This window comes from Salarias fasciatus, chromosome 1 (assembly GCF_902148845.1).
Source record: "Salarias fasciatus chromosome 1, fSalaFa1.1, whole genome shotgun sequence".
Lineage (NCBI taxonomy): Eukaryota > Metazoa > Chordata > Actinopteri > Blenniiformes > Blenniidae > Salarias > Salarias fasciatus.
In genome coordinates, this window is record NC_043745.1 from 37,442,767 (window position 1) to 37,468,606 (window position 25,840).

Below are 25,840 nucleotides of genomic sequence, written 5' to 3' on the forward strand. Positions count from 1 at the left end.
CAGAAGTTGAAGGGGAAGATCTCCACGCTGTCTATGCAGGAGAGATGAAAGCTGCCCGGAAAGCGGAAACCCTCTGAGGAGTTTTGTGGATGCAGATTGGATTGGAGAAGGAGGAATACAGGAGAGAGAAGTTATCAGAAGGAGAGGATAACATGTGGCAACAGCTAATGGGGAAATACAAGGCTGATAGCAAATTACCTGTAATTATCATCTTTGCAGTTCCTGAAGCTGCACATTCCCCTGTCACATGTATTCCAAACACCCAACAAACAAAAGTCTTGTCTGTTTGCTGATCGTTTCAATTTGTTTCTCATATTAGCGTTGCCCTGGCGTGGGTGTATTTTTGTAATATGATTAGCCAGGGGTGTTTATCTAATTGCATTTCTGCAGTCTGCGTGAAATGAACATTTCTCACGCTCGAAATGTCTTGTGACAGGCCCGCTGCATTTTCATATCTTGACAAGGTAAAGTGTGTTGATGTCTGATGGTGAGAAAAGTAATAATGTAGGAAAGAGTGGAGCTATCACACTCGAAGCAGGATTTCCGGGGGCCTCATGTCATGCTTGTAGTTTCCTTTTACTGCATGAGTGGCTGCACTTCACCTGAATCTGAAGCAGACTGTTCACGAGTGGAGACATTTTCCATTTCCCTCTCCTTATCAAATTATTTCTCAATTTTCCACGTTCAGTCGAACAAAGGTGGAACGTGGCCAAGAAGTGAAGACAGTGAAGTGAGAGAGCGACTGACTGACAGCAGAAAGTGATCCTGGATCTCCGGAGGGACGAAGCACGTCACACAGAATTTACAGCACCATGTTTTATATCCTGGAAAAAGTGGATTTTTTTTACTTTCAGTCACAGGCAGCAGGTCGGAAAAAGTGGCTCATTTAATTGTTCTGAACATTTTAAAAAAAGATTTTCAACCGTTTGAAAATGATAAAAACGACAGAACCTCTGGGAATCGTCACGTACAGGTTACTGTCTACAAAGCTCAGTGGCTTTTCTCTGTGGAGTTTGCAAGTTCTTAGATATTTTAAGCATTTTACTTAATTAGCATAAATAAATAAGATGAGAACATCAGTATAATTGAGTAAAACGCTCTCATTACTTTCACCTTTTGTCACATTAAGTGAGTGAGTACACTTTTTGATTAAGAGAAGTTGCTGTTACTTGAAAAACAGAAATACATTTACTTAAAAAATGCATAGTATAAACTGTTACAAGAATTTTTTTAAGTAACTCTTACGAGTTATTTTTTTACCATGCATGCTCATGCCGGTTTTTCTCCTGTATTTTTCTGTCACATTCCCAAAACGTGCATGAGATGAACTGGTGACTTTAAAATGATGAATGTGTGAACGTGTTTCTGTCTGTCCAATGATGGACCAAAAACCTATCAGCGCTAACAAACAGGATCTGATCCAAAGTTTTCACATTTGAAAAAATATGCAACCTTAATTTTTTCGTTTAATTTCACACAAATTAATGAAAAACAAAACAAAGAATACAATAAAATGAAAGCTTAAGGAGCTCGAAAAGGAGTAAGAAGAAAGCACAAGCGTATTAAGCCCCATCCTCTTTCCACTCCATCTGTTTGCATTGTTGACTTTTTTGTTTTGTCAACCAATATAAACATATACTTAAACAACATCCATCTAAATTATTGCATCAGTATTCCTTAGTCAAAATATTTCTGTAATCCACACATTCCTGCAGATATTGTCACCAGAAGTTCCAGTAAACTTTACTGGTGCCATTTATTTAAGGAGGATGAAGTGTTTGGGACCCAGTACTGAACCCTGGGGGACACCTCAAGCAATGTCCAAGCATGAAGAAGCAAAGTTTCCCAGCTTCACAAATGGTATCCTGACCTTTTAAGTAACTTTGCACCCAGAGTGACCCAGAGTCACCATCCCCCTAATCTCACACTGCTCCAGCTTATGGGTTATTGTGTCTTAAGTTTTATTTGGTTGAAGAATCTCCCAATTGTGCTTCGTCTGTGATTCCATTAATGCTGTGATCTCAGTCCATACAGACTGTCAGAAACGACTTAGTTTTTTTCTGAATTTATCCAGTCTGCTACTGATTTTTTTTTCTGTAGACTTTCCGAACATTGTTGTAGTAAAGCAACCACATTAAATCATCATAAATTATTTATTAGTCACCAATGCCAGTGTGTCACTGCCTCATGCAGTGGTGCAACAGAATGCATTAATATAGAACACATTATTGGCCACAGTGCAGATGAATGATTAGTGCACTCAATGATAAAAAATGGCGACAAATCTTTTGTGGTCGTATTTTCACACTTTTAAAATATGGCACTATTATAGCTGACACTCCGGATGAAGCAGTAGTTCTTTTTAAGCGCTCCAGTAGCCTTTGAGTTTGTGGATGAGGTCTCTGGGGGATCTGACCGCACCATAGCTTTTCATGGCTTCCTTTTTTACAGCCGCATTACCTCACCTTGACTTGTCCCAAAGCACACAAGCAGATAGGAAATCACCTCTACAGCCGCCCGTGACAGGCCCCTTGTTCAACCTTCAACCACCGAGAGGCAGAGGAAATACCTCATGCAGCACGCAGCCAATAAACCCACGTCATGCTGAGGTGAGAACACCAGGCTCTAAAACAAAACACTGATGTTCAGGCAGCAGTGGGGCAAAGTGAATGACGACATTTCTTTTCCCTTTTTTTTCCAATCGTTTGTTCTAATCCTTTCTTTTTTATGGGAGGGTTTATGATTAAAAATTAAAGCTGATTACAAGTTAAAGGCGGAATGGGTGGGTGGGGTCTGAGATAGGCCATATAAATTAACTAGACAATAGTAACCGAAGCACTTATGTAGATAAAATGGAGCTTCTGAGCTGACCATGGACCGTTTACATGACGTTCTCAAGCGAAATGCCAGAATCACTGAAGTGTTTTGGGTGTCACTTTACATGGCAACTGAGCTCAGAACCAATGAAAACACAGCTTTTCCGTAACACTCTGTCTCTGGGGAAATAGGCTAAATGCAGCGTTCTGATCCATCTTTGTGTTGACATCAGAAAACGCAACTTTTTGAAAAGTACTACCTCACCACGGCCATAAACAGTTCTCCTGCACATGTTCAGCAGACAGACCACAAGAACACTGTTTTCCTCCAGAGCGTCATGACTCCCAGTCCAGATTCTCCTGGTCCTGGTCCTGGTTCCAGTCCAGATTCTCCTGGATTTGGTAGTTTTTGAGTTGACAGTCACCGTAATAACAATCCAACTGTCCATATGAATATCCGTGTTTTCTCTTTGTAAATGTTCAGAGCATACTGTTCTCTCCATGCTTGTGTGTGTGGTTTCAGTTCTAAAACAACCAACAGCACCGACCTGTGGATTTGTGGCCTGTTATGCTGACAACACCATTTTCATTGTTTCTGCTGTTTCCATTTCAAAGAGCACCGTTTCAAAACATTGCCGTGCCAACGTGAAGCTTCCCTGTTGCAATAAAATGCAAAAACAATGTATTTCTATCTGAAATATGTGAACAGGTCCAGTGTGTGAAGGTTGCAGATTGGACGGGTCAGCCGACCACCGCAGGACAAACACAAAGATACGACAGTCATAACAATTCACAGTCATACACTGAGGCAAGTCTCGAGTCTATAATTAACCTGAAAGGTCAGCTTATCCACTGTGGGGAAAAAGAAAAAAAAAGAAAAAAAAAACACAACTGTAGGACATGCATACAGGTAAAAAAACAACAACACTCCAAACGACTCCTCTGGTTTTCCTCATTCAAAGCTATATAATAATAAAAATTAAAAACCTTGTGCCAGATATATGGAGAAAATGATCCATCAGTTACCAACCTCATGTTGCTACCTGTGGATCAGTGGAAGTGTGATTTACATCACTTCAATATGCCCTTATATATTGAACAGTCATGTAAATGTTATTTATATATTTTATTATAACATTTTGCGCACATAAAATCACAAAATACAGCGTTTTGTGTGTGATTTGATTTGCTAAAACCAGGTGAGTATTTTGAAAATGGAGATTTTTGAACCAATAACCCTTACATTTTTATAATAGTAACAGTTCTATTAGTCAAATGACTAATATCCATGTATCATTTCACGTTATTTCCTGGTATGTGTTGGCTTTACAGAATGTGAATGACAGCTAGGGAGTAATTTTATTTTATAACATGCTGTATCGGTCGATAGATGCACCCAACTGCAGAAACTGCTCTTCGTTGCTCCCCTCTCAGCATTTTCCACCCTCAGCCATCAAACACAAACAATGGACTCTGTCAGAAATGTGAAGGGAAGCATCTTTTCCTACTAAATAACTGGACATGACACTTTGAAAAAATCTCTGTTCATCTAACATATAGTCCTGTTTGCCAAAATGAGCCTAGAAAGAGAATATTCAGAAACATTCTCAATGAAATCTAGTTCATTATTTCCAAAAATATGATCTAAAAGTAATAAAATCCAATGCCACAAGTTAATAAACTGAATCAGGAAAGGAATAAAGCAGCTTCTGGTGCTTCACAACAGAACCACAGTTATCCGGCTGTGCATTTCGCCTCATTGCTGCATATTATGTTTGGATGATTATCCGAGAGGAGATTAGACTTACATCACATTACACGTTTTCAGGGGAGACTTAAAAGGATTCATTTGATTTTCAAATAGAACCAGTTTCAGAACTTTTTAGCCGACTAAACACTGGAAGCTGTTTATTGAATTGAATCAGCTCATTGGGCTCTCTAATTCAACAACAAAAAGTTTGAGGAATAATTCAGAACTTTTATATAGAAAAAGAAACTTTTTTTTTTTGTCTTCCCCTGAGCACTTTTCTTTGATGCCACAGAATCACAGACGACATCTTGCCCAACATGCAATTTTCTGCTAATATTCAACAAATCAATACAAAGGGAGCCAATTGTCAGAATGACAGCAATGCCAATATCTCCACTCAAAGCACCACTAATGGGAAATTCTTTGTTTTTTCAGGCCGATTTGAATAGTTTATTCTCATATTCTGAGACGGGAGTTCAAACTGAACGCCATATATCTTCATACAGTACCCGAGTTCACCCTCTGTTTGAAACAAGCAGTTTTACCAACTATTTTCAAAAGTCTGTGAACATAAGAAATACATTTATCAGTTTCTACTTGGTTTCTCAAAATATTTGTCAGATTAACATCAATATTCATGACGAAAAAGTTAGAAACACATCAATTCCAATAGAGAATAACACGCAAAAATGTTGTGTGAATCCAGTTTAAGTTGGATTTTTTAGACCAAGGTCAAGCTTTTAATGTTCCATCAAAGCTTGTAATTTGACATCAGGCTCATTTACACGTGAATGTTTATTTTATTTTATTTTATTTTATTGTTATTTAACATTTACTAGTGACAACGGAAAACATCTGTTTCGACGGCGATGCTCGGCTTCTAAAAACATGGTTTTGAAAACAGCTCTCTTGGTAGAAGTTTTTGTAAACAGCTTCCTCGGTGGAACTTTTTGAAAATGCTCGGCCGCCATCTGAGTGGGAATAGGGGAAATGCATCTTTTCTGAAACACTCGCTACTGCACATACAGTGCAAATTTGTGTGATTTCACAACAAAAACAGGGCACGCCCAGCTGGTGGCTGGGCGTGCCCATTACATCACTTTCAGCGTTTCTGTCGTTTCCACTTAAACAGATATTGTTTTAAAAATGTAGCTGCGTAAATGTGAAACTTTCCTGAAATGAAAATGCAAAAACGGTGCGTTTTCCCTTGAAACGTTGTCATGGAAACGGAGTATCAGATTAGTCTGAGGCTGAAGTTTGATGTTTGAAACTTTGTTCAAGTGAAAAATTTCCGTTTTTCAATTTAATGTCATATTTTGAGGATTTATTGTTGTGAAGTATGGGGAAGCCATCAGCTTTAGTCGATTAAAATGTGTAACATCCAGGTATGAAAATGCTTTTAACTGTAGTTTAGGATGAGGCCGCAGGTCTTGACAGTTTTTCACCTTTTCGTTAAATTACCATTTTCACTCTTCACACTCACATTAAAAAAGACACTTGTTCTCTTGTGGCTGTCAAAAGCAGGAAATCTCATGTTCAGTTAAAAGAAAAAAATTTAACAAGTTTGGATGAAGTCAGTACAACAATCAAAAGGGATGAAATGATGATTTTTTTTTCTGCAGTGAACATCGCAGAGCGTTGAACCACAGCGGTTCAGGAGCGTCTGAGGTCGGACCTTCTCATCGCCGCCACAATGAAACCTTGTTGCTTCGGGCCTCCGACTGAACTCGAAGTTCCCCGGCAGATGTGGGAGCCTGTAATGTATCAGTGTCAGCGTGGAGCTGCTAATACATTTTAAATCAAGTGCTCATCGCTCATAGATTTATCTATTAGATGGATTTGCTGCTCGCACAACACCCACAGCCCGATATCGATGTTTGGATTCATTTTGAAGTAACGGGCTCGAAATCTAATGCAATTATGCAGCACAAAGAGGATCCCATTCGTACGTCTGCTGCAGGGCGAATGAATGTGGCGTAATAAGCCCTCTGAATCCGGCTACAACACAAGGCTTCCCGCTTATTGATGCGGCTTTGGATCATTTATAGGGCAGACTCGAAGTCTTATCGATAAAGTTGCACCACAGCTTTATATGCAGCTCAGGGGAAAGTTATCAGCAGCCGTGGGGGAAGAATGGCCAGAGATTTCTATCACCGGTATTGACCGTGTGAGCTCGGCGATTGGTTGCTTTCCATCCGCTCCTTTTTGCTTTTGTGTTGCGGCGCGTTCACCCCCCCCGAGGTCCGTTTGATGAGTCAGTAAATCAGCCTATTACAATAACCACTGTTACTGTGACAAATACCTCCACCACGGGGGCTGTTATTATGACTCACGGGGCTTTTAAAGAGCCGGGCTGCAGCTCTGGATGCTTCTTTGGTTTCCACAGATTTCACAGCAAAGTCACTGTAAGTCCTGAAGCATCCTTCACAATGAGCTGAGGCTGTGTACAGTGCGGCCTCACGCATGTTTTTAGATCGTGAGAGGAAGCCAGAGTACCTGGAGGAGACACATACACACAGGGAGAACATGCAAACTCCACACAGAATGGCCCCAGGCGGTATTTGAACCCAGGACTGCGCATGGGCAGTAGGAACACTTCAGAAAAGTTGCATTTTCCTCTGTTTCCATGGAGATGGAGTTGGAACATTTTCAAAAAGTCGTGTCTTCAGTGGCTCCAAGCACCATGTTGTGTAAACGAATCCCCGAACCGCTACAGAAGTTTAGTGTTTTCACTTGAAAACGTTTTCATGTGAACAGAGCTTTAATCTGAAGTTGTGGTCCAGGTTGCATCCTGCCTTCATCCGTCGCCAGGTGGGATCAGCTCCAGCCCTGAGCTGGACGAAGCATCGCAGAAGGCGGCTGAGTCGATAACAGAACATCCAAACAGCCGTCATCTGTCGGGCTGTGCTGCTGGTTTATCATTAGATCCAGCTCAGCAGTGACAACACACAGCGGACTCAATCACAAACTGTGTTCCAGCCTGCATGTGGTGACGAAGGGAAACTAGATCAGCACTTCATTCTAACTTAATTTATTATATTATTTCAAAAGTGAAGTTCATTTTGATGCCGCAGCTCTTCTGTTAAGCAGTCTGAGATGAACGTTGTTTCTTTTTCTCATCACTGACAGGGGTTGACGGGATCGGCTCATCCTGGTGCTCTGCTCATAGTCACGATTTTAACAATACGAAAAGAAAGAAATTAAAAAAACAATATGAAGAGACACCACAACAGCTTTTGAAAGTGAGGAGCTTTTGAGAAATTGTTATTTCAGGTTTTTAATAAGAAATCATTATATGAAAAATCAGAGGAGGTAAATCGTTCACTCAGAAATTTGTACAAATGCAGATTTTTGAATTAATTTAAGTGTGCTAGTGACCAAAAGCAATAGAATATCCTTTCTCTCAGGGGTATCAGATAACAGGCCTGTGGGCCAAAATTGGCCTGCAGGAGATTCCAATCCGGCCCACCAGAAAAACAAATAGCAAAATGTTTTACACAAATTTCTGTACCGTATGTGGACCCTGAGTGAAAAGGAGTTCTATAGCCCTGATTTAGAGCAAAACCAAACATGGATCACATATGGTCTATGTGAAGACAGAAATTAAAAAAAAATCAGTAGCTTCTCATCAGCAAGAAAAACTCATTTCATCGTTATTGGATCAAATCAACCCGTGACTACATCTTATTAAGAGGAAAATTACCAAAGTCAACCAAACTTCATTGCTTGAATGAAACTAAACGGATGTTGTAAACGTTTCAGAGGGGAGTAACTGTTGGCTGTCCTGAAAGTCGTGACTGATTGTTTACAAGTAACTGTAATAAGTTCTGTCAGAGGGAGGAATAAGATCTGCGGATGGATCAAAAAATGTGTCAAACACTAAATATTTTCAGATGAACAATTTTTTTTTTTGTTGACTTTTGATTAGTTTCACCATCAGAGCAGGACGTCACCTCTCAAAAAACCCTCATGACATTCTGGTTTTCCTGTAGTGACTTTATATTGCATCCACACACACACACACACACACACACACACACACACACACACACACACACACACACACGCACACGCACACGCACACACACACATTACATTTAGTCCTGTTTTGTTAGCATTTAGAACATCAGAACATCAGATTGACTGAAAGCGCTGCGGTGTGTGGCGTGACGGTGTGAGACCCTTGTCCTCTATCTGGGTCTGGGATCGAGGACGAGTCATTTGCAGTGCAGACACGGAGCGGTGAGGTTCTCCTCTGTGCTCGGACTGCAGATTCCTCTGCTGCAGAGACCAACAGGAGGCCCGCCGCTCAGAACAGACCCACAGCATAAAGATACGTCTCTCAAAAACAGCTAAAAGGTCTCACAGCACCAGAAATGCAGCCAGCTCCGGACTTCACATGTATCCTGTGAGAGTTGAGGGGATGTAATGTCAGCTCCTTTCTAAATAAAGGCTATTATTAAGCTAAACCAATAAAGCGGTTTTGAAAAGGTTTCTTGGAACAAATCTCAGAAGGAGCAAATTCAACTTTGGCTTCCAATATTTCCTCCTAAATTATTGATTTTATGGACTAAATTGAGTTAAAAAGTCAGGAAACATTCTGGATATTTAGCTTTTTCACTGCACTTACAGTCGGAGGCTTTCAAACGGGAGCTGGGAATTAAGCAGGGGTCAGGGGTCAGGGGGATGCCTTTTCCCAGAATGATTTCCTTACTTTATTTTGTGAGGAGAATTTGTACCACACTCTTTGTAAAGACTGATATTTCCTGTAGGATCTTCTTCTGGAAAAAATCATTGTAATGTAATGATTGAAAAAGCCTGTTGTGACCATGCTGTGTGTGTTTGTTGGTTCAACAGCAACCAGAACAGGAATAAAGATATATGCTGTAGCACTGCATGTCAGTCGAGGCCTGAGGGTCTTCTGACGGGTTACTGTCCATCTACTGACAGGATGATCCTCAGGATAGCAGCTGAATTCAAGATTAGTGGTAAATAAACAATGTGTGCGTCAAGCTACACACCATCTGGCTGTAATGTTGAACAGTGTTTGTCTCAATATAACTTTTTCGCCTCTGATATTGATACTTTCCTGATCCGATACATACTGGCACACTGTTATTGTTATACTGCAAATACAGAGTTAAAAAAAAGAAGAAGAATTTAAAAGTTTTATCTTGAAAATGTACATTTAAATTTGCCAAAACAAAGATGACTATCGGCCCTCGATCCGACATCCATGATCCGATCAGAACATCCCTAGTGTGTGTATGTGTGAAGATGTTTTTCAAAAAATATAATGACTCTGCCTCCAGGAAACACTGAGGTCAATAACCTTGAAGACTGACACACTCAGTTACGGACAGTCTGAAAGATTCTATTCTGTGTTTCGGCGACACCATGAGGCCAGGCCAGAACCGGATCCCTAAAGCAGGTAAGAAAAGAAGAAAAGAAGAAAAGATTTCCCAAAACAGCTTGAAACTACTGCCTGGAGTCAGAGAGAAAGAGACGGAGGACTTATCCTCCCATACGATAAACTCTTTTAATCGGAGAAGCACATTATTGTATTAACAAGCTCTGAATGAAGTACTTGACTACCTTTAAGACATCTGAGGGGATCATTACATTTCATAATCAACTCTAAACTCTCAGAAACCCAAAGCAGGCCATTTGATTTTGAGGAGATTAGATTTTCCCTGCAGTTCTATAACTAATACAATTATAGAGAGCAAAATAATCCCTAATACGGGGACGGTACTCTCCTGATCCCCCCAAAATTTACTGCCTGTGGTCCATTGTTGCCTTTCTTCGCGCTGTATGTTATCTGATGAGGTAATTTTCCCTCAAGGTGATAAAAGAAAGCCTGGACAAGGCTGTAAAACCACACGGAGACGGCATGAAGCAGCCATTTTTTGATGCCGTCACCCCCCAAAATGAGTCAGGCACATTCTCATTCTCTTTGACTCATGGAGCCTCGTTGGTCCCGGTGACGTTAACCTCGCCGGACCTTTTCATCATCCCCCACGAATCAACAAAGTGAAACAAACGGTGGCCGTTTGAGACGTGTGAGGCTGCCTGAAGTGGCTTCCAGCCGAGTCACACAGCTTTTTATCAGGTCTAAAGCAGGTGTAATAAAGCAGACCACTGAGCGTGACCATCCCCGCAGCCCTGCGATGGAGTTCATCAACATGCAGCCGCCGCTGCGCCCTGGTTAAGTTATGGCGTCTGGAGGGCTTTGCATTAAGGAGCGGGAGCGGGGAGGAACCGGCTCGCGCTCAGACCGCAGGGCCGCTTTCCAAGCATGTCGGCTGAGGAGCCGGCCGGCGCTGATAGCAGCAGATAAAGTGGAGCTCTGAGAGCCATGAGGCTCCGAGGATGATAAAATCAAAGCGATCGCCCCCCCCCCCCCCCAAAAAAAAAAAAACCCACTCAGATTTTCCAAAATATTTGTGAGCACATGTTTTGCTCGCTATCTAGGCTGAATGTCTGTTCTGTGAAATGTCAACATGATATCAAAACATAAACGATTTTTAAAATAAATTCTTAAAATAATCATAAAATATCAGATAATCGCCAACATCTCCATGGTTATCCCTTATTTGTAGTCCGAAATAAACCTAACTATAGAATGTTCAGATTTAATGCATCCCTCCATCAACCAGATCACTTCATCCATCCGAGGTGCTGAAGCTGATCTGAACTGGCTGTAAATACAGACCCAGAACCTCCGGGGCATGAAAGTTCAGAGTCAACGTTTAACCTGAAACCGGTGTTTATGGGCTGGGAGAAGAACCCAGAGTACCTGGATCAAACCCACACATGCACAGAGAGAACATGAAACCCTTATATTACGTTTCAGCACTTTCACAGCTCACACTCTAGATACTCAACAGCTCTTAAAAATAACTTCCCTGGGTTGCAGACCATGTACATAAAGTCATCCCTCCACATTTCAACACTCAACGAATTCTTCTATGAAGAATTTGACCGTCTGTCCACTTTTCTGTGAGCATTTTGCGATTTCGTGAGGTCAACTTCACACAGAAATGCAGCGGAGAAGTAGAAAGTGATGTAGATAAAAGGCTTTTTTTCTTGGTTTGCTCTCGTATTTTGCATCGGTGATATTCAGAGCGAGACAGGATTTATTTGAGTAACCTTTTTTTTTTTTTTTTAATCACATGAGATGCTGAGACTGTCTGCTTTGGGAAACCGACAAACAAAAAGCCCCTCACTTTGACTAATGAGATTTGTCATTTCTGTCTGTTCTGATAGAGCAGAATTAGTCAAGAAAAAAAAAATTCATCGAGTGTGCAAAAGTTTGAAATCTTTTTCGTCTCCCATTTCCCATTATACCTAAAAACGTTGAAAGTGTGGGAGGTTGAAAAATAAAATCATCCACCAAACACTCATTTCATTGCTCTTTCTGCATATTTTATATATCTGTTTGGGTTATTTTCTCAATGCATTTAACTTAATTACAGTAATAAATCTCGTTTTATTTGGTATGTAATGGTTAGTTTTGTACTTTTTTTTCTTCTAATTAGATTATTGTAGGAGGAACTAAAAATTTAAGTACCTTAGAAGCAGTGTGTGTTTGTATGCTGTGTGTTTATGAGTCTAAACATATCTATATCTATATTTATAGATATTTTATATTTATACTATAGATTTATATTTGGTTGGAATTGTGCATGTGACCACAATGGTGCAGAAGCTTGGAAAACTTTGAATTTAATGTGCTCTCTCTCTCTCTCTCTCTCTCTCTCTCTCTCTCTCTCTCTCTCTCTCTCTCTCTCTCTCTCTCTCTCTCTCTCTCTCTCTCTATGTTGATGACACACTGATATTTATGCGACTTATAGTACTGCTAAAATCAAAGTATCTCACGCCTCTTACTCATCGTAAGACTTCTCGTCAGCCGATCTGCAGACTCTCTGTCAGCTCTGTTAAAGTTGAGACGAGTCTAAAAAATGCAGCGTGGCTACTGTAAACACAGGCTCTGTTTGGCTTGTTTTGTGCCCCAGATCTGGCAACTCTGGCATCACAACCTCTTATCTGCCCACAACATGCCGAAGCACACGTGCTGTTTTTCTATCTTTTCCCATCTGCGCTGTTCAGTTCTACTTACCCAGTAAGACTGAAAAAGAAAGCTGGTGTTTACTCATTTATATTGAGAAATCTATGTGAGACTTGATGATATAATTGAATTTATATCATTACAAAGGAGTTATAATGAAATATATTGAAATTATAGGTAATATTCCAGTAAAATAGTATTATCTTGGAATTTCAAGGTCGAGAATACTGTCCTTTTTCAGAATGTCAGAATTTTAAGAACCCTACTATTGAAGCAAGATTGGACAAAACTGGCTTTGAGCATTTTTTTCGTCCTTTACCTTTTTTAGCTTTGTCACTATGCAGGGACTGCATGAGAGAAAGAATGAAGCTCGGTATTAAAGAGAATATGAGATTGTGTGCCGTGCGCAGGTTTTGTGAAGCTTTTCCCAGGGAAGACACACTCTCAGCAATTTCCAAAGAAGAATGAAACTGGGAGAGTAGTTAAGTCTCCTGCTGGTTGAAGAAAGTATCAGAGTGGAGGTAATGGCCACCCATTCTTTACCCTGAGTGATTTCCTACAGTGCAGGCGCTCTGCAGAACATCTAGACCAACTTTTTACTGAGCTTTGTGGCTAATCGCCTCCTGGGTAGACAAAACTGAATTATTCAGAGATTGAATAATGGGGTGCGCTTGAACATGGGGGAACACGGGGACTGAGGGAGAGGTCAGCCGACACATTTTGAAATAGTTTTCTTTTTCTTTCTTTCTTTCTTTCTTTCTTTCTTGTATGGTATATTTTAATGCTTGTTTAAAATTTGTGCAGCACTTTGGGCAGTGGCTACTGTGTTTTAAATGTGCTATATAAATAAATTTGACCTTTGACCTTTGACAAGGCAACATTCATTAAGAGTCAACGAGAACAGCCCTGATTGGCTGAAAGCCCAGAAGAAGGAGCCAGTCCAGAAATACTCCACGGGTTACACCACTAAAAACACAGCCTACAATGGCAACGTAACACATTAGCCAATTATGTGATCGCAGTGCGATCTGGGAGTGTGATCGCGGCGGAATCACAATCACAAAAAAAAAAAAAAAAAAAAAAACCAAGATAAAAGCAGAGCGAAGTACACACCAGCCCAAGGTCTTTGACTGCAAGCATAATTCAAGCTGGAAAAAAAGGGGAAATATCAAAGTAGCCTGTTTATTTACTAAAATATACAAAGGAATTGCGGTCGGGCTTGGCCTTGCCTTAAGCCTTTGGGGATAACAGTCTATGTCCCAACACATGAATAATGTAGGAGAAGTGGTTGTGAAATTTCCAATGATTTATGAAGAAGCCCCACAGACTGTGTTCACTTCATTTGACTGTGTTTACAGGCAGTACCTCCAGGGGGCGTCCATTAAACTGCAAACCACAGGAAGGAACCACATCTGCTGCCCGCTTTTATTTCTTAGACTTTTTCAATCTTGCAAAAAGCATTACTAATACACAGATGCTTCTGCAACTTAGGAAAAGCTAATGAGAACAGCAGGACTCTAAAGTACGGTTTTCTTTGAAATTACTGTAGTCATTCAGTTTATCTGTCCTCATAATGACGATTCTTAATTATCAGAAAAACAGAAAAAATTAACACAATCATCTAATGTGTTCCTCAAACACATTTTCCAGAACATGCAGAACATGGTGGAGGATCAGGAGGATAGGGGTGATAGAGTTTTGATTAAACGCTTTGATTTGGTGTATGATATTGGAATTGTGCCAAGAATGAGTCCATGATTGTTGCTTAGGGAAGAAGACAGAATGGAGCTTCCAGAGGCGATCCTTACAAGAGAGCAGCGATGGTTCAATCTGATCTAGCTGTGCAAAGCTACGTAGTTTTCATCCCGTTTTCTGATTTCTGCCTTGCAGTTGGTGAGTATGTTGGTGGAGAAGCACAGCTGGAATTTAACTTTGTGGTGAAAGAAAATGATTCTGTGATGGAGAAGACAGATGGTGAGAAGGACCGGGTCAGGCACTGACCCTTGAGGGACGCCAAGGAACAGCAGGGTCACTTATTGATCTTCAGCTGAGACAGGAGTTGGCGATGATGATTGTGGCGGTGAGATGAGAAAGGAGGAGGTTTCGATGGAGTCAAAGGGTCAGGAGAGGTCATGGAGGGTGAGGACGTTGAGCTTCCCAGAGTCAGAGGACAGAAGAAGGTCGTTGGTAGTTTCAATGTGTTTCGTTTTCAGTGAGGAATCCAGACTGAAAGTTTCATGGATTTTCAGCTGAACTGCAATGATTTCCAGAGATTTAGAGATGATATACTGTGGAGGTACAATTCTCTTATTTTCCCAATGTTTGGAGAGCTGATCCCCCATGAATCCCCCCAGGATTCCAGTCTATGATTGGAGACGTTCACCTTACATACAGCAAACAGAAGCTCTGAGGGCCTTAAGGAGGTTTTTATGAGGAAAAAAAACTTCTAAACTATGTTTAAATTCTAAAGTTGAGTCATTCAACTCAGATTCACTTTAGCACACAATTCCCCGTGGTGCTCCAGTAAATCTCACTAATCTCATAAAGTCCAGTTAATACCCGTGGAGAATGTTTTTGCATTGGATAGATGCTTCTGGACAAAGCCGGGAGACATGTTGTCGGCATCTCGAGGATTTAATATAGGCAGCGTCATACGTCGACGAGATGTCGTACCTATTGTTGGAAAATGTAACTAATCCAAAATCCAGCCCTGCAACCACTAATTAAGATTAAATTGAGCATGCCCTTTTGTTGCATTATTAAAACCCGAGCCGGGAACGTTTAGGGATTACAAATTAATATCACGAGAGAGACGCTTCGTCCACTTCCTCTTTCCGTCCTTACTTGTTGATTACATGGGAGATTAGCCAAATTACATTAGCAGAGATTAAAAATAATAATAATAACAACAAGGGAATGAAATTGTGAGGGTTGTCTGGAGACATCCTCCCACACCGATTACAGAGGAACAACCCAGGCACTGAGCTGTGCTCCCTGTGACCTGCTCCGCTCACCTCAGGTGGATTTCAAAACAACTTTGCCACTGAGAGGCATCATTTTACATGCCATTGTCATTCTGAACCGTCAACATTTTCCACGGCGCATGAAGGACAGAAACTGGAGCGTCTCTCTGGTCCACAGCCGCTGATTATCCCGTGGAGATGGAGCAAATCACCGGCTGCTACATGATGACAGTAATCACAGCGTCTTACCTCGTCTTGATAGATGAAAAAAAGCATGATGGACAGGATTTCCAGGAAGAAGATGAGCAGGAGAAGGATAAAGAACTGTGGAGACACAAAGTGAGGCAGATGGTTTTAGTGATTTAACACAGCTTTGACTCCAAGACGACGGTGACCAATGAACAGAACCAAAACACTGAAAGGCCGACTGAAGAGAGACCAGGCAGAGAAGGAACTCACTACAAGGGCGCGATGAACATAGTGAGCATCGTAAAAAGTCGTCATAAGAGACCAGGGCGAGATGTTTGACTTCATTACTCAATCTTCAATAGAAATGGTGAGTGAATCAGCATTGATGGATTTCACCTATATTGTTTTCACAAATTCAACAGTCCCAAATGTAATTTAATGCACCTTCACATGACAATAACTTCAACAAATGGGGATTGAACCTGCTAACTTCCCAATAAGAGACAACCAACTGTACCAACCAAGACACAGCCCGTCGCCTGATGGTGCAAGTTAAACTCTTATATCTGACCTGAAGCTGATGAATTCCAGGACGGCGCTCATCTTCATCTGCTATTTCAATTTTCAAAAATGAGTTAGACGTAACAGCAGGATGGGAAATGAATCATTTCCTGTCATTCCTGATGTCTGTGCTGCTGCTAAGCCTGGCCTTGCATGTGCATACTGCACATCGCTGACTCAAAACATGTTCAAATGAACTAATCAAAGCTGTAAAAAAAATGGTTAAGATTTTTTTATTTATGGATTTATCCTTTATGTCACCAAGTGAAGATCCACACCACTACAATTAAATATAAAACAATCTAAACAACATAAAAACATTCAAGTTCACTTAAGATTACACTCCTTTATTCAACAGATATTTTATACATAAGGAATTCACTCAGGGAGATAAAATGCTGAAGTGATAAAGATTTTTGCAGATTTTTTCACGACCGAGATGCAGAGAACAAACAGACCTTTCTACCGAGTTCAGAGTGGATTGAACTTAAGAAGAGGTGTCGTTATGATAAACAGAAGTTGTGGCCACTCCTGGCTGCGGACACGTGCCGAATAGATAACACGCTGCAGTTTGGCCAAAATGACCTTGTGTAAATAAATGCAATCCAGTTTCCTGAGAGCACAGAGAGAGAAGTGGTTCTTTTGGGTTTTTGAGCAAAACTACACCGAGAAAAGTCCACTGAAAACACCGTCGTCACGAATGCAGCAAAAACAGAAAAGACAACATGAAGCATACGGATATGAGAAACCACAGCATATAGAATGGAAAGTTATGGACAAATAGACATCAATCATACGATCAGGATCCATCAGTAACATCACCAGTAGTTAAAGAAGACAGGAGGAGCGATACGGTTTGGAAATTCTTCAATATTATTGCAATTGACAAAAAATAAGACCTACTGTAACTTTTGTTCTGTCAAAACATAAAGAGTAGGAGAAAGACAGTTCATACAACACCAGCTATTCCACCAGCAGAGACGTTTTGATCGCATATTGTTTGTTAATGTAGCATAAATTCAGCTTTATGGCATTCAGTAGTGCTATCAGTACTCTGTATTTAAAGGTCAATACTCATACTCTTTCTTTAAAATGTGGTATCGGTGGATCCGCAGTAAAGACCCTGAATAACCAGGATCCGTCTGAAGTGAGCGACTGGACAAAGCGGAAGTGTGTGAGAAGGGGAAGCTGGAGAACAGTCGCAAAACAGAGAAATGAGCACTGTGTCAAATCCGAAGAGTTGACGTCGATAGAAGAGCCGCACATTGTTTAGCCTTGATGTCTCCACCTGACAGGAGAGAGAGAGGTGGAGGTGGTGGAGCGAGCAGGAGATATACACTTTCCTCCCGATCCTTTTTGAATGTGTTAAAGGAAGCAACATTTTATTCCCTGGCTGTCCCCACCCAGCGCCCTCCTCTCCGCAGAGGCCTGGATGAGCTGCTGGATGGGCGATACATCTTCTTCCTGTGGGCCCATTTGAGTGCTTAAAGCAGTTACGAGCTCATCCATCAGCTCCTCTGCTGGGATATGGCTCCGTCTCGCAGACGCCGGAGTGACTGTCTGAACCGAGGAGGACGGAAATATTTTCAGAGGCGGCGCGACGATGTTCCAGAAGGTCACAAAACTACCCCAAAGAAATGGCACCGCGTTATCAGCTGATGGCTGGAGATGAGAATCTGTACAAGCAGCAGGTCGGAGCAGCCCTGTCTGGGGAACAAAACATATTTTTAAAAGCAGATTTTGCAACCGTGGTGTTACTCAGAGGAATGTTGGAAAAAGTGCAACAAAAGATGAGGACAAATTCATGCCAGTTGGCTGCAGTGATGTGTATTCTGTCACAGAGCTTCGATACTGAATCCTGCACTAAATGCAACACAATAGGCACGGGACTATTGTGATGGTATTTTTACCAGCGGAGAACTCACCTGCAGCTCACACAGTGTGTGATGTGTCAAAGTGCTGCAGGATTTCCTCCATTGTGCACTTTGAATACAATGGGCTGAAAGTTCCAGGAGCTTCCGAAGCCCGTCACACTCTGTGTTTGTTCTGTTCAGAGCTATTTTCTGCCTGCTCTGCTCGGGGATCGCTCGCACCCTAAGTGTTCATGTCTTGCTCACACTGACCTTTAAACATTGAACCAAACAATGTAAATAAAGCAGGTAACAGACAGCTGCTGTGACATGAATTCTGCAACACAGCTTCTGTGTGTCCAGCTAACTGCAAAACAATGAACCCAGGTTGTTGTGGCGGCATTCTTCCCTGCTCAGAATCCACTGGCAGTCTTAAAAACAGGGTGAATTCATCACGAGTGCATCAGGAAATCTTCCAAAATGGAAATCAAGCGTTGTGTTTGAACCTGTTACATCTCTTTCATATCGAAATGCATCAAAATGTGGGTGTATGTTGACTAAGAAAGTATGGATACACAGCATGAAGCACGATTGGGAGTGAAATCCACCAAGCAGACAAAGACATGAGCGACATTGTTCTAACTCTGCTGCTCGAAACGTCTCTGCTGATTAAATTGCTGGTGTTGTATGAACTATTTTTCTCCTCCTCGTGAGATGTTGACAGAATATAATTCACAGTCTGTCATACTTCTGTCATTCCTGATATTAAAGAATCTCCAAACCGTTTGTTTTTCTCTGTCTGTCTTCTCAGTGTGTTCTTTAATTGTCTCATCAGTTTCCTCATGTTGGATTCAAATCTGTCCTCTGTCAGGGTTTCATGCACACACAGTCTGAAATCGTCGTGCAGCCTTGAAAATTTCACCAGCGGCGTCCCAAAACACCGCAGAGAACGGCTGCCGCTACGAGCTGCGGCTGGCGCCAAGCCGTCGAAATGACGGCGACACCGGCGCTGCAGCAGAACAATCGCCTGCAGATTCCCAAGGTGGTCAAAGTTTGGCCGACATCCACATCCGCTGTTTGTGCAGAGCTTAACCACGGCAAGAACAATGGCTCAGTTCGCGCTTCGCCTCGTGCGTTTATTTCCTGAAGGCACCGGTGGAATCCGAAGATGACAAACACAACAAATAAGTTTGTTATTAATGTGTGATGAAGTGGCTGTCATCTCCGGTGCAGCGGAGAGCAACACTGCAGTCAAACCTAATGTCGCACTCAACTTTATGAAATCCGTGTCTCACAGAGCAGCCGCTAATAAACCAATAAGAATGCTGAAATCACAGCCGAGAGGAGGCGGTAGTGATTTTCTGTTCGGCCTCTTCGGCTCACCTCATGTCACTCGTGTTCCCCCGTGTGGGCAAGTGATGGGAGTCACATTCATTTGGATTCAGCAGCCTAATTTGATGGCGAGGGAGCCAGACCAGTGAAATGAGAGCACAATTACCCCAAAAACAAACAAGCCGCTCCGAGCGTTTCCCTTTGTTTTAGTGCAAAAAGCTTTTGTTTTGGTTTTCTGTGTGTTCGAGGAAGTTAATGGGATAAGATTAGTTTAACTCCAAGTGCAAATTACAATCAGATATTAGGGAAACAAAAAAAAATCATGTCCTTCAACTATAATTAATATCTATATTCTTTTTCATTTGGACACGTCAGAAGCGTTTATGTGGCCACATCAGCACACAGATACACAAATATACGAACATATACTGAGATCCATAATAAAACCACTTGGAGCTAATCTATAAATACTATTTAACTTAGATTTCATGAAAATATATTCACTCAAAATATTCAGACTGTATTCGGGTATACCCACTTCCATACATGATGTGTCTCAGCAGCAGGATGCCCGTTGCTTTGCAAGGCGCCAAAGCAAATGACAGCAAAAGCAGCGGCGTGGTGAACGTTCACTGATGCATCGCCATCTTCCCATCATGCATCTCAGTGAGGAATTATTATCTAATCAAATTACTTATTTAAATTATTAAATTTGAAGTTGACCTGTTGAGGTCCGCGGTTATTCTTATTATTACTGCTGTTCTCACATCATTTGCCCGCAGGACGTCTGTCCTGGTATATTTTGCATAAATTGGTCCTAAAATACTGGAGTATGTTAAAACCAGTCTCATTTTTTTTTTTTCAGGTGAGGTTTTGATATTTAATTGGGTGTGGAGCATCACTACATTTTGAAATAGTGCAGTTTGTGGCAGAGCTTTCAGTAGGAGGGCAATTACGGGGGATTTGGTTTATAAAGTTTTGTTATCTCTCAGGACCTCATTTTGAAGGTCAGATAGGTTTTGCGACTTCAGAAAAGTTACATTTGATTATTGGACAGGCAAAAATATCTCTCTGAGTGGTAAATGCTGGTCTGTGTTGAATATCATTACTTGATTTATCTTCACCAAGATTTGGATTCTTCATTAAAATCTGCCAGATAATTATAGATTATTAAAAATACACAAAGTCCACCATAAAAATAGAAATTATTGTATCATGTGATCACTCAAATTAAGGCATATCTCTACAATTCCATTTAAATGCTGAATATCATCTCAGTTTGACAACCTTAGAAACACGACTTGAACCAGTTATTTCTCGTGTAGACATGAGACTTTTCAGAAGAACAATATTGCACTTGAGATGGCCTTAATCTGACACTGGATCAATTAAAGCTGCAATCAGCATTGTTGGGGGCCGAGCCGACCCCCCCGGCCCATGACTCAGACTGTCCTCGTACCTTGCTAACTGCTAAAATTAGATTTAACATTTTAAAATTCCCTGAATGAAAGAACTGACTGTCAGTTTGATTGACAGCTGGATGATGTCATCACTCTACGCCCATATATGGGCACGAGGGGGACATGCAGCTGGAGTGAGAGGCAGCAGAAAACTGCTCCCCGTGCATTCATGTTGGGCAAAAGTGGACAAAAAATTATCACCTTTGGGTAGGAAAATTGGTTATCTTTCAGTCTGTGAGGTTTTCAGAGCAGTCAGACTTTCAGTGTAGACAGTAGAGCTCTCGGTTTGTGATAAACACGACATTTCTCCCATCGGCCTCATTATAACTCACAGTGAGAAATGGCGGAGGAAAGCAGAGCGCACAACTTTTGTCTCTCACAAAAGGGGACATATATCCAGAAATTTTTCCCAAATATGTTACATCATCTTGTTAGGAAGGACCTTCGCTTCACATGTGTTAACAGGAGCCACGGTTTAGTCACACTTGCCACTTGTTCGAGGTATTGGATAAAGGTGACTTTTTTTTCATCTTTTTCCATTACAGTGCATGAGGGCAGGAGCACGGCAGGATCTCAGAACTCCAACTTTGACGGCAAATAAAATCCACACTGTGTGACCTATTACAAAGTTTTTCTAAGTTTTGGTAAAGAACCTTCTCCTCTTTCAGCTGGTGCTACTTTGACGTCTCTATGAAAAACGCTTTTGGAAAAGAACATTTTTTTCACAAGATGTTTTTTTTTTTTGAAAATTTTTATTTTAAAAGTCAAATCTCGGACTTCCTGTTGGATTTAGGTCAGGGGTGTCAGTGTGAGATTTTTCACTCTTGATGAGACAAACGAGTGAGTGTTGATTTGATCTCTCTGCGACATTCCTACGGGTTGTGGTTTCCGTTTTAGTGAATCTAGGTGGCGCGAGAGAGCTCATTTTGGCGGTGACAGGGCTCAGTCCCTAAATATCTGATAATTTACATGTTTTGGAGCTAAATAAGTGTTATGTCATTATCTGAGGAGATACTAAAAACCACTCTAGTGAGGATTTCTTCCATTCATGTATTTATTTCATGAAATCAAGCTAAGCCTCAACACGGAGACCACAGTATTTCCGCGGTGAGTGAATGAAGCATGAAATCGTTTCAGGAGGTTGAAAGACACTTCACGTGGACATGTTTTTCTGAGCACGCAGTGGCTCGGCGTCCTCTGTGCATTCTGTGTTTGCCTGACAGCGGATGTGAGTGTGGCTGGTTCACAGCGCCGGTACGGAGCAGGGCCGCCGGTGGCCCCCGGTGGCCCCCCAGGTCTGTTTGGCAGCAAGCCTGCATGAATGAATCAGGGAGCGCAGAAGAGGATGAAAGCCTGAGTGCCAACACTGGAAGGTGAGAAAGCGACGGCAGCACGATGCGTTTGACTCACTCGTGTTCGTTTCATGAGGCGCTCGCCGACAAGCGCCTGAAATCAGCTCCTATTGTTCACTGCTCAACAGTATGCTCCATGTGGAGAAAAGGTCCAGACTGCGATACCAAGGACGCCAAAGACAGAAATTCTAACTGTGATAAAACAGCTCCCGAAATACAGAGGTCCAAACTTTCAACACAATCAGCAGAAATATGTGGCCTTTTTTTTTTTTTTATTATTGCCGCTAAAACCAAAAAAAAAAAAAGATGATGAATTTGTCCCAATTTGAGAAATTTTATTGATGTTGTTAAAAGGTTTATCAAAGAGGATGAGCCCCTTGAGAGGCTTTATCTCCTTTTCCAAATATAATGAAGTCAGACAATAGATTATAAACACAGCATGGCCAAAAAGACCAGAAATAAAAAGACAACACGGAGCCGCAGGATCTCCAGCTACAGTAAAGTGAGATAAATACAAACGATAACATCAGAAGGTAAAGAGACAGAAGCTGCTTAAGCATAACGTATGAAGCCAGCCTAATGTTGATGGGGGGAGATTATTGCAGTCAGATGGGGCGATTAACACAAACACTCGTTTGCCAGTTGTTCTCTAAACAAGCTGAAGTTTGAGATGAAGCTGGACAGAATGCCTAATGTGATCCTGATAAATAACACGTCCCACACACTGTAGCAGGTGAGGAGGATTACTGAAACGCATGGTAGGAATCTACGACCACGTTTCAAGAGGAAACGCATCGACAGGGATCATTCGAATGGAGGACAGATAACATATAGATGACAGCTGATGAAACATAATGACACGAAAATGTTAGGGCGAGGTTCTCTGCTCCGTTCATCCCCTACATTTTTGTTGCGATGTCTGAGAGAAAGCTTCATTGACAAATATTTTTCTCCTCTTAGTCTTCATCATGGAGATGAAAACTGCAAAAGTGGACTTCATTTAGGAGAAACTAACATACGAGTTGAAAAGATAAAAGGTCTCTATTCCTGTGTTTACATGGGACTTTTTATTCCTCTATAAATGTGAATAAAGCCTAATTCCGCCCTAAAATGACCATCTAAATGCCTGAAAACTTTATTCAGGATTTAGTTTAAATGTGAATAGACCGGCGGGTTTATTCTCCTTTGGAAGCAGAATTATATGCTAATCAGGCACAACTTCATTGTGGTCGTTCTGCTCCGTCGTGATGACGCAACTTTCCAAGACGGCGGCCCGCAGTCCACGGTTCGACTCGTATGGAGACGATTTATTTAACGGCAGTTTTAAAAGAATCGGATATAATGGAACGAGCGGATCGACGGGCGCTTAAAAACGCGGACATTTTCAAAGCTGTAGCGGCAAAGTTAATCAAGAAGGACAGACAAGAAAAACACTGTTTACTTTCTGGAGATGTCAGTACGTCACGGCCGCCCCGTCCAATCAGAACGCTTCGCAGAGAGGATTTAATCCTTTGTTTTTCCCATGTAAACACCAAGCTCATGAATATAATTCTGAATTACTTAATTCAGAATGAACCAATTCTGAATTAAAACGCCATGTAACCACGCTGTATGTGATCTGTACTTTCCCGGCTCTTTCCTGAGGACAGTCAGGTGGCGACGAGCATTTCAGGATCATGGTTGAATCCATTCGACCGACTGAGCAAAAGAAAATCCGTTCCTCACTCTGAAAAGATTCTGTTGACGATTGCCTCCTCTGCCTCACGAGGACATAATTAAAGTCAGATTATACAACCTTTTGCTTGAGATATTCATGTTAGATCATATAATACTGAACTCCACTCGGATGAGCTTCCTGGGCCTCCGAGTGGCTCTCAGTGCTCAGTATTCTGGGGTGTGTCTGCGAGGCCATGAAATTACAACAGAGAGCAAAGGGACATCATTAGGAATGAGGAACCGATACTCTCCTGCACTACCAAAACAAACAGACCCGTCCCCCGCGGCCCTGTGAATATTTCCCCATTATTCTGCTCCTAATAGGAAATTTAAGTCCTCTTCTTTGGACCACGGACTCCGTGGGATCGTTTCGTGGGTGAAGAATGCACTCGGCCTTTTTATAACTCGCTCCAGGAAAGCTATCGAATCAGCTTGAGGAACATCCAGCCGCTGATTTGAAGGGGTTGGCGCTGTTAAACGGCCGGCAGAAATGAACTGCAGATGATGAATATCCATTAACTTTTTGTGCAGAAATGCTAATAATAGGAAAAGCAATAAGTGTATAATTAAGTTGTGGACGATCAAGCTGTGGTTTCCCTAATGTTAGCATATTTTCTTTGAAAGGGTGGATGCAGCCTCCCCGTCATGCATATTAATATTGGAAAATATCAAAACAACTCTTTGAAAACATGTATTTTTCTGCATAAAAAAAGGCTTTAATTGAGATGTAAAATGTCATAAAAACCTGCAATATTTGTTCCAAATTACTCAGAGAGGACTTTAATGTTGGGGCTGTTTGTGTGATGAAGGCAGCAGTCAGACTGAAACGCATTAGCATCTGCTCTGGCCTGAACTCTGTTGGCATTGGGCTGAGAGGCGGACGTACAGTACATCCCAGCCCGTTTTGCTCTGCTGTGCAGCCGCGGTCTCGCCCGTGATGAATGATCAGAAACAAAGACTTGGATCCCATTACAACCAGACCAAAGCAAGCTCAATATGTTCCGTCTGAATCGTCATTATTCAAAGTGAAATATGGTGTTCGGTTTGCAGCGGTGGCTTCCAGCTGCACCACCACCACAGCACAAAGATTTATCAGGGATCGCAGCGAAATGAAACAAATAGGGCTGTAAAGAGATTTCATGAAGGAAACGGCGTCGGAGCCTCCGTTGTTGTTGTCCTTCTACACATCAGTGCAGTGCAAGCTGCTGAACATTAGGCTTCAAGTGTAATGCATGACTTTTAATTGTTTCTCCATACAGGCCTGCGTTCTAATGATGCTTTCACGCATTAGCCAGCATGTGTGGGTCAGACTGATGGCTGGTTCACCCACAGAGGAAGATGCTCCATCATTTGTGTTGTTAGTTTTGGCTAATGCTAAAGCTAACACTTTGCAGCACTTTGTTTTTACTTAAAATAAAAAGTAAGTCGCCAAGTAAAAATGCTCTAACTCTATTAATTTCAAAATAGTTTATGAACGGAGGCACCATTCAGGCAACCTTTTCAAACGAAAATGAATAGTTTTTGCATTTTTTGCTTCAGAAATATTTCCCAATCATTTTGAAAACTATGTCAATTTCCAAGGAAAAGACAAACACTGAAATTGATGCAGTTTCAACAGTGAGCCAGGAGTTGGCACTGTTGATTGTTTTTGCAACGAAATCACATTCGGAATAAATATTAACAATGGGAGAACACGGACATTCACATGGACAGACCACCGAGATGGTTTGTTATTATGGTGACTATCAACTCTAAAACTACCAAGTCCAGGAGGATCTGG

At 41.5% G+C, this 25,840-nt stretch overlaps 1 protein-coding gene across 2 annotated transcripts in view; it reads right to left on the reverse strand.

The window, feature by feature from the left end:
- The window catches only part of tspan4a (tetraspanin 4a), a 238,022-nt gene that overhangs the window by 40,303 nt on the left and 171,879 nt on the right, over positions 1-25,840 (reverse strand). For both annotated transcript variants that reach the window (XM_030085468.1, XM_030085389.1), the window contains one exon: positions 15,850-15,924. In XM_030085468.1, the coding sequence (XP_029941328.1) occupies positions 15,850-15,924 (75 nt within the window). The remainder of the gene's footprint in view (positions 1-15,849; positions 15,925-25,840) is intronic.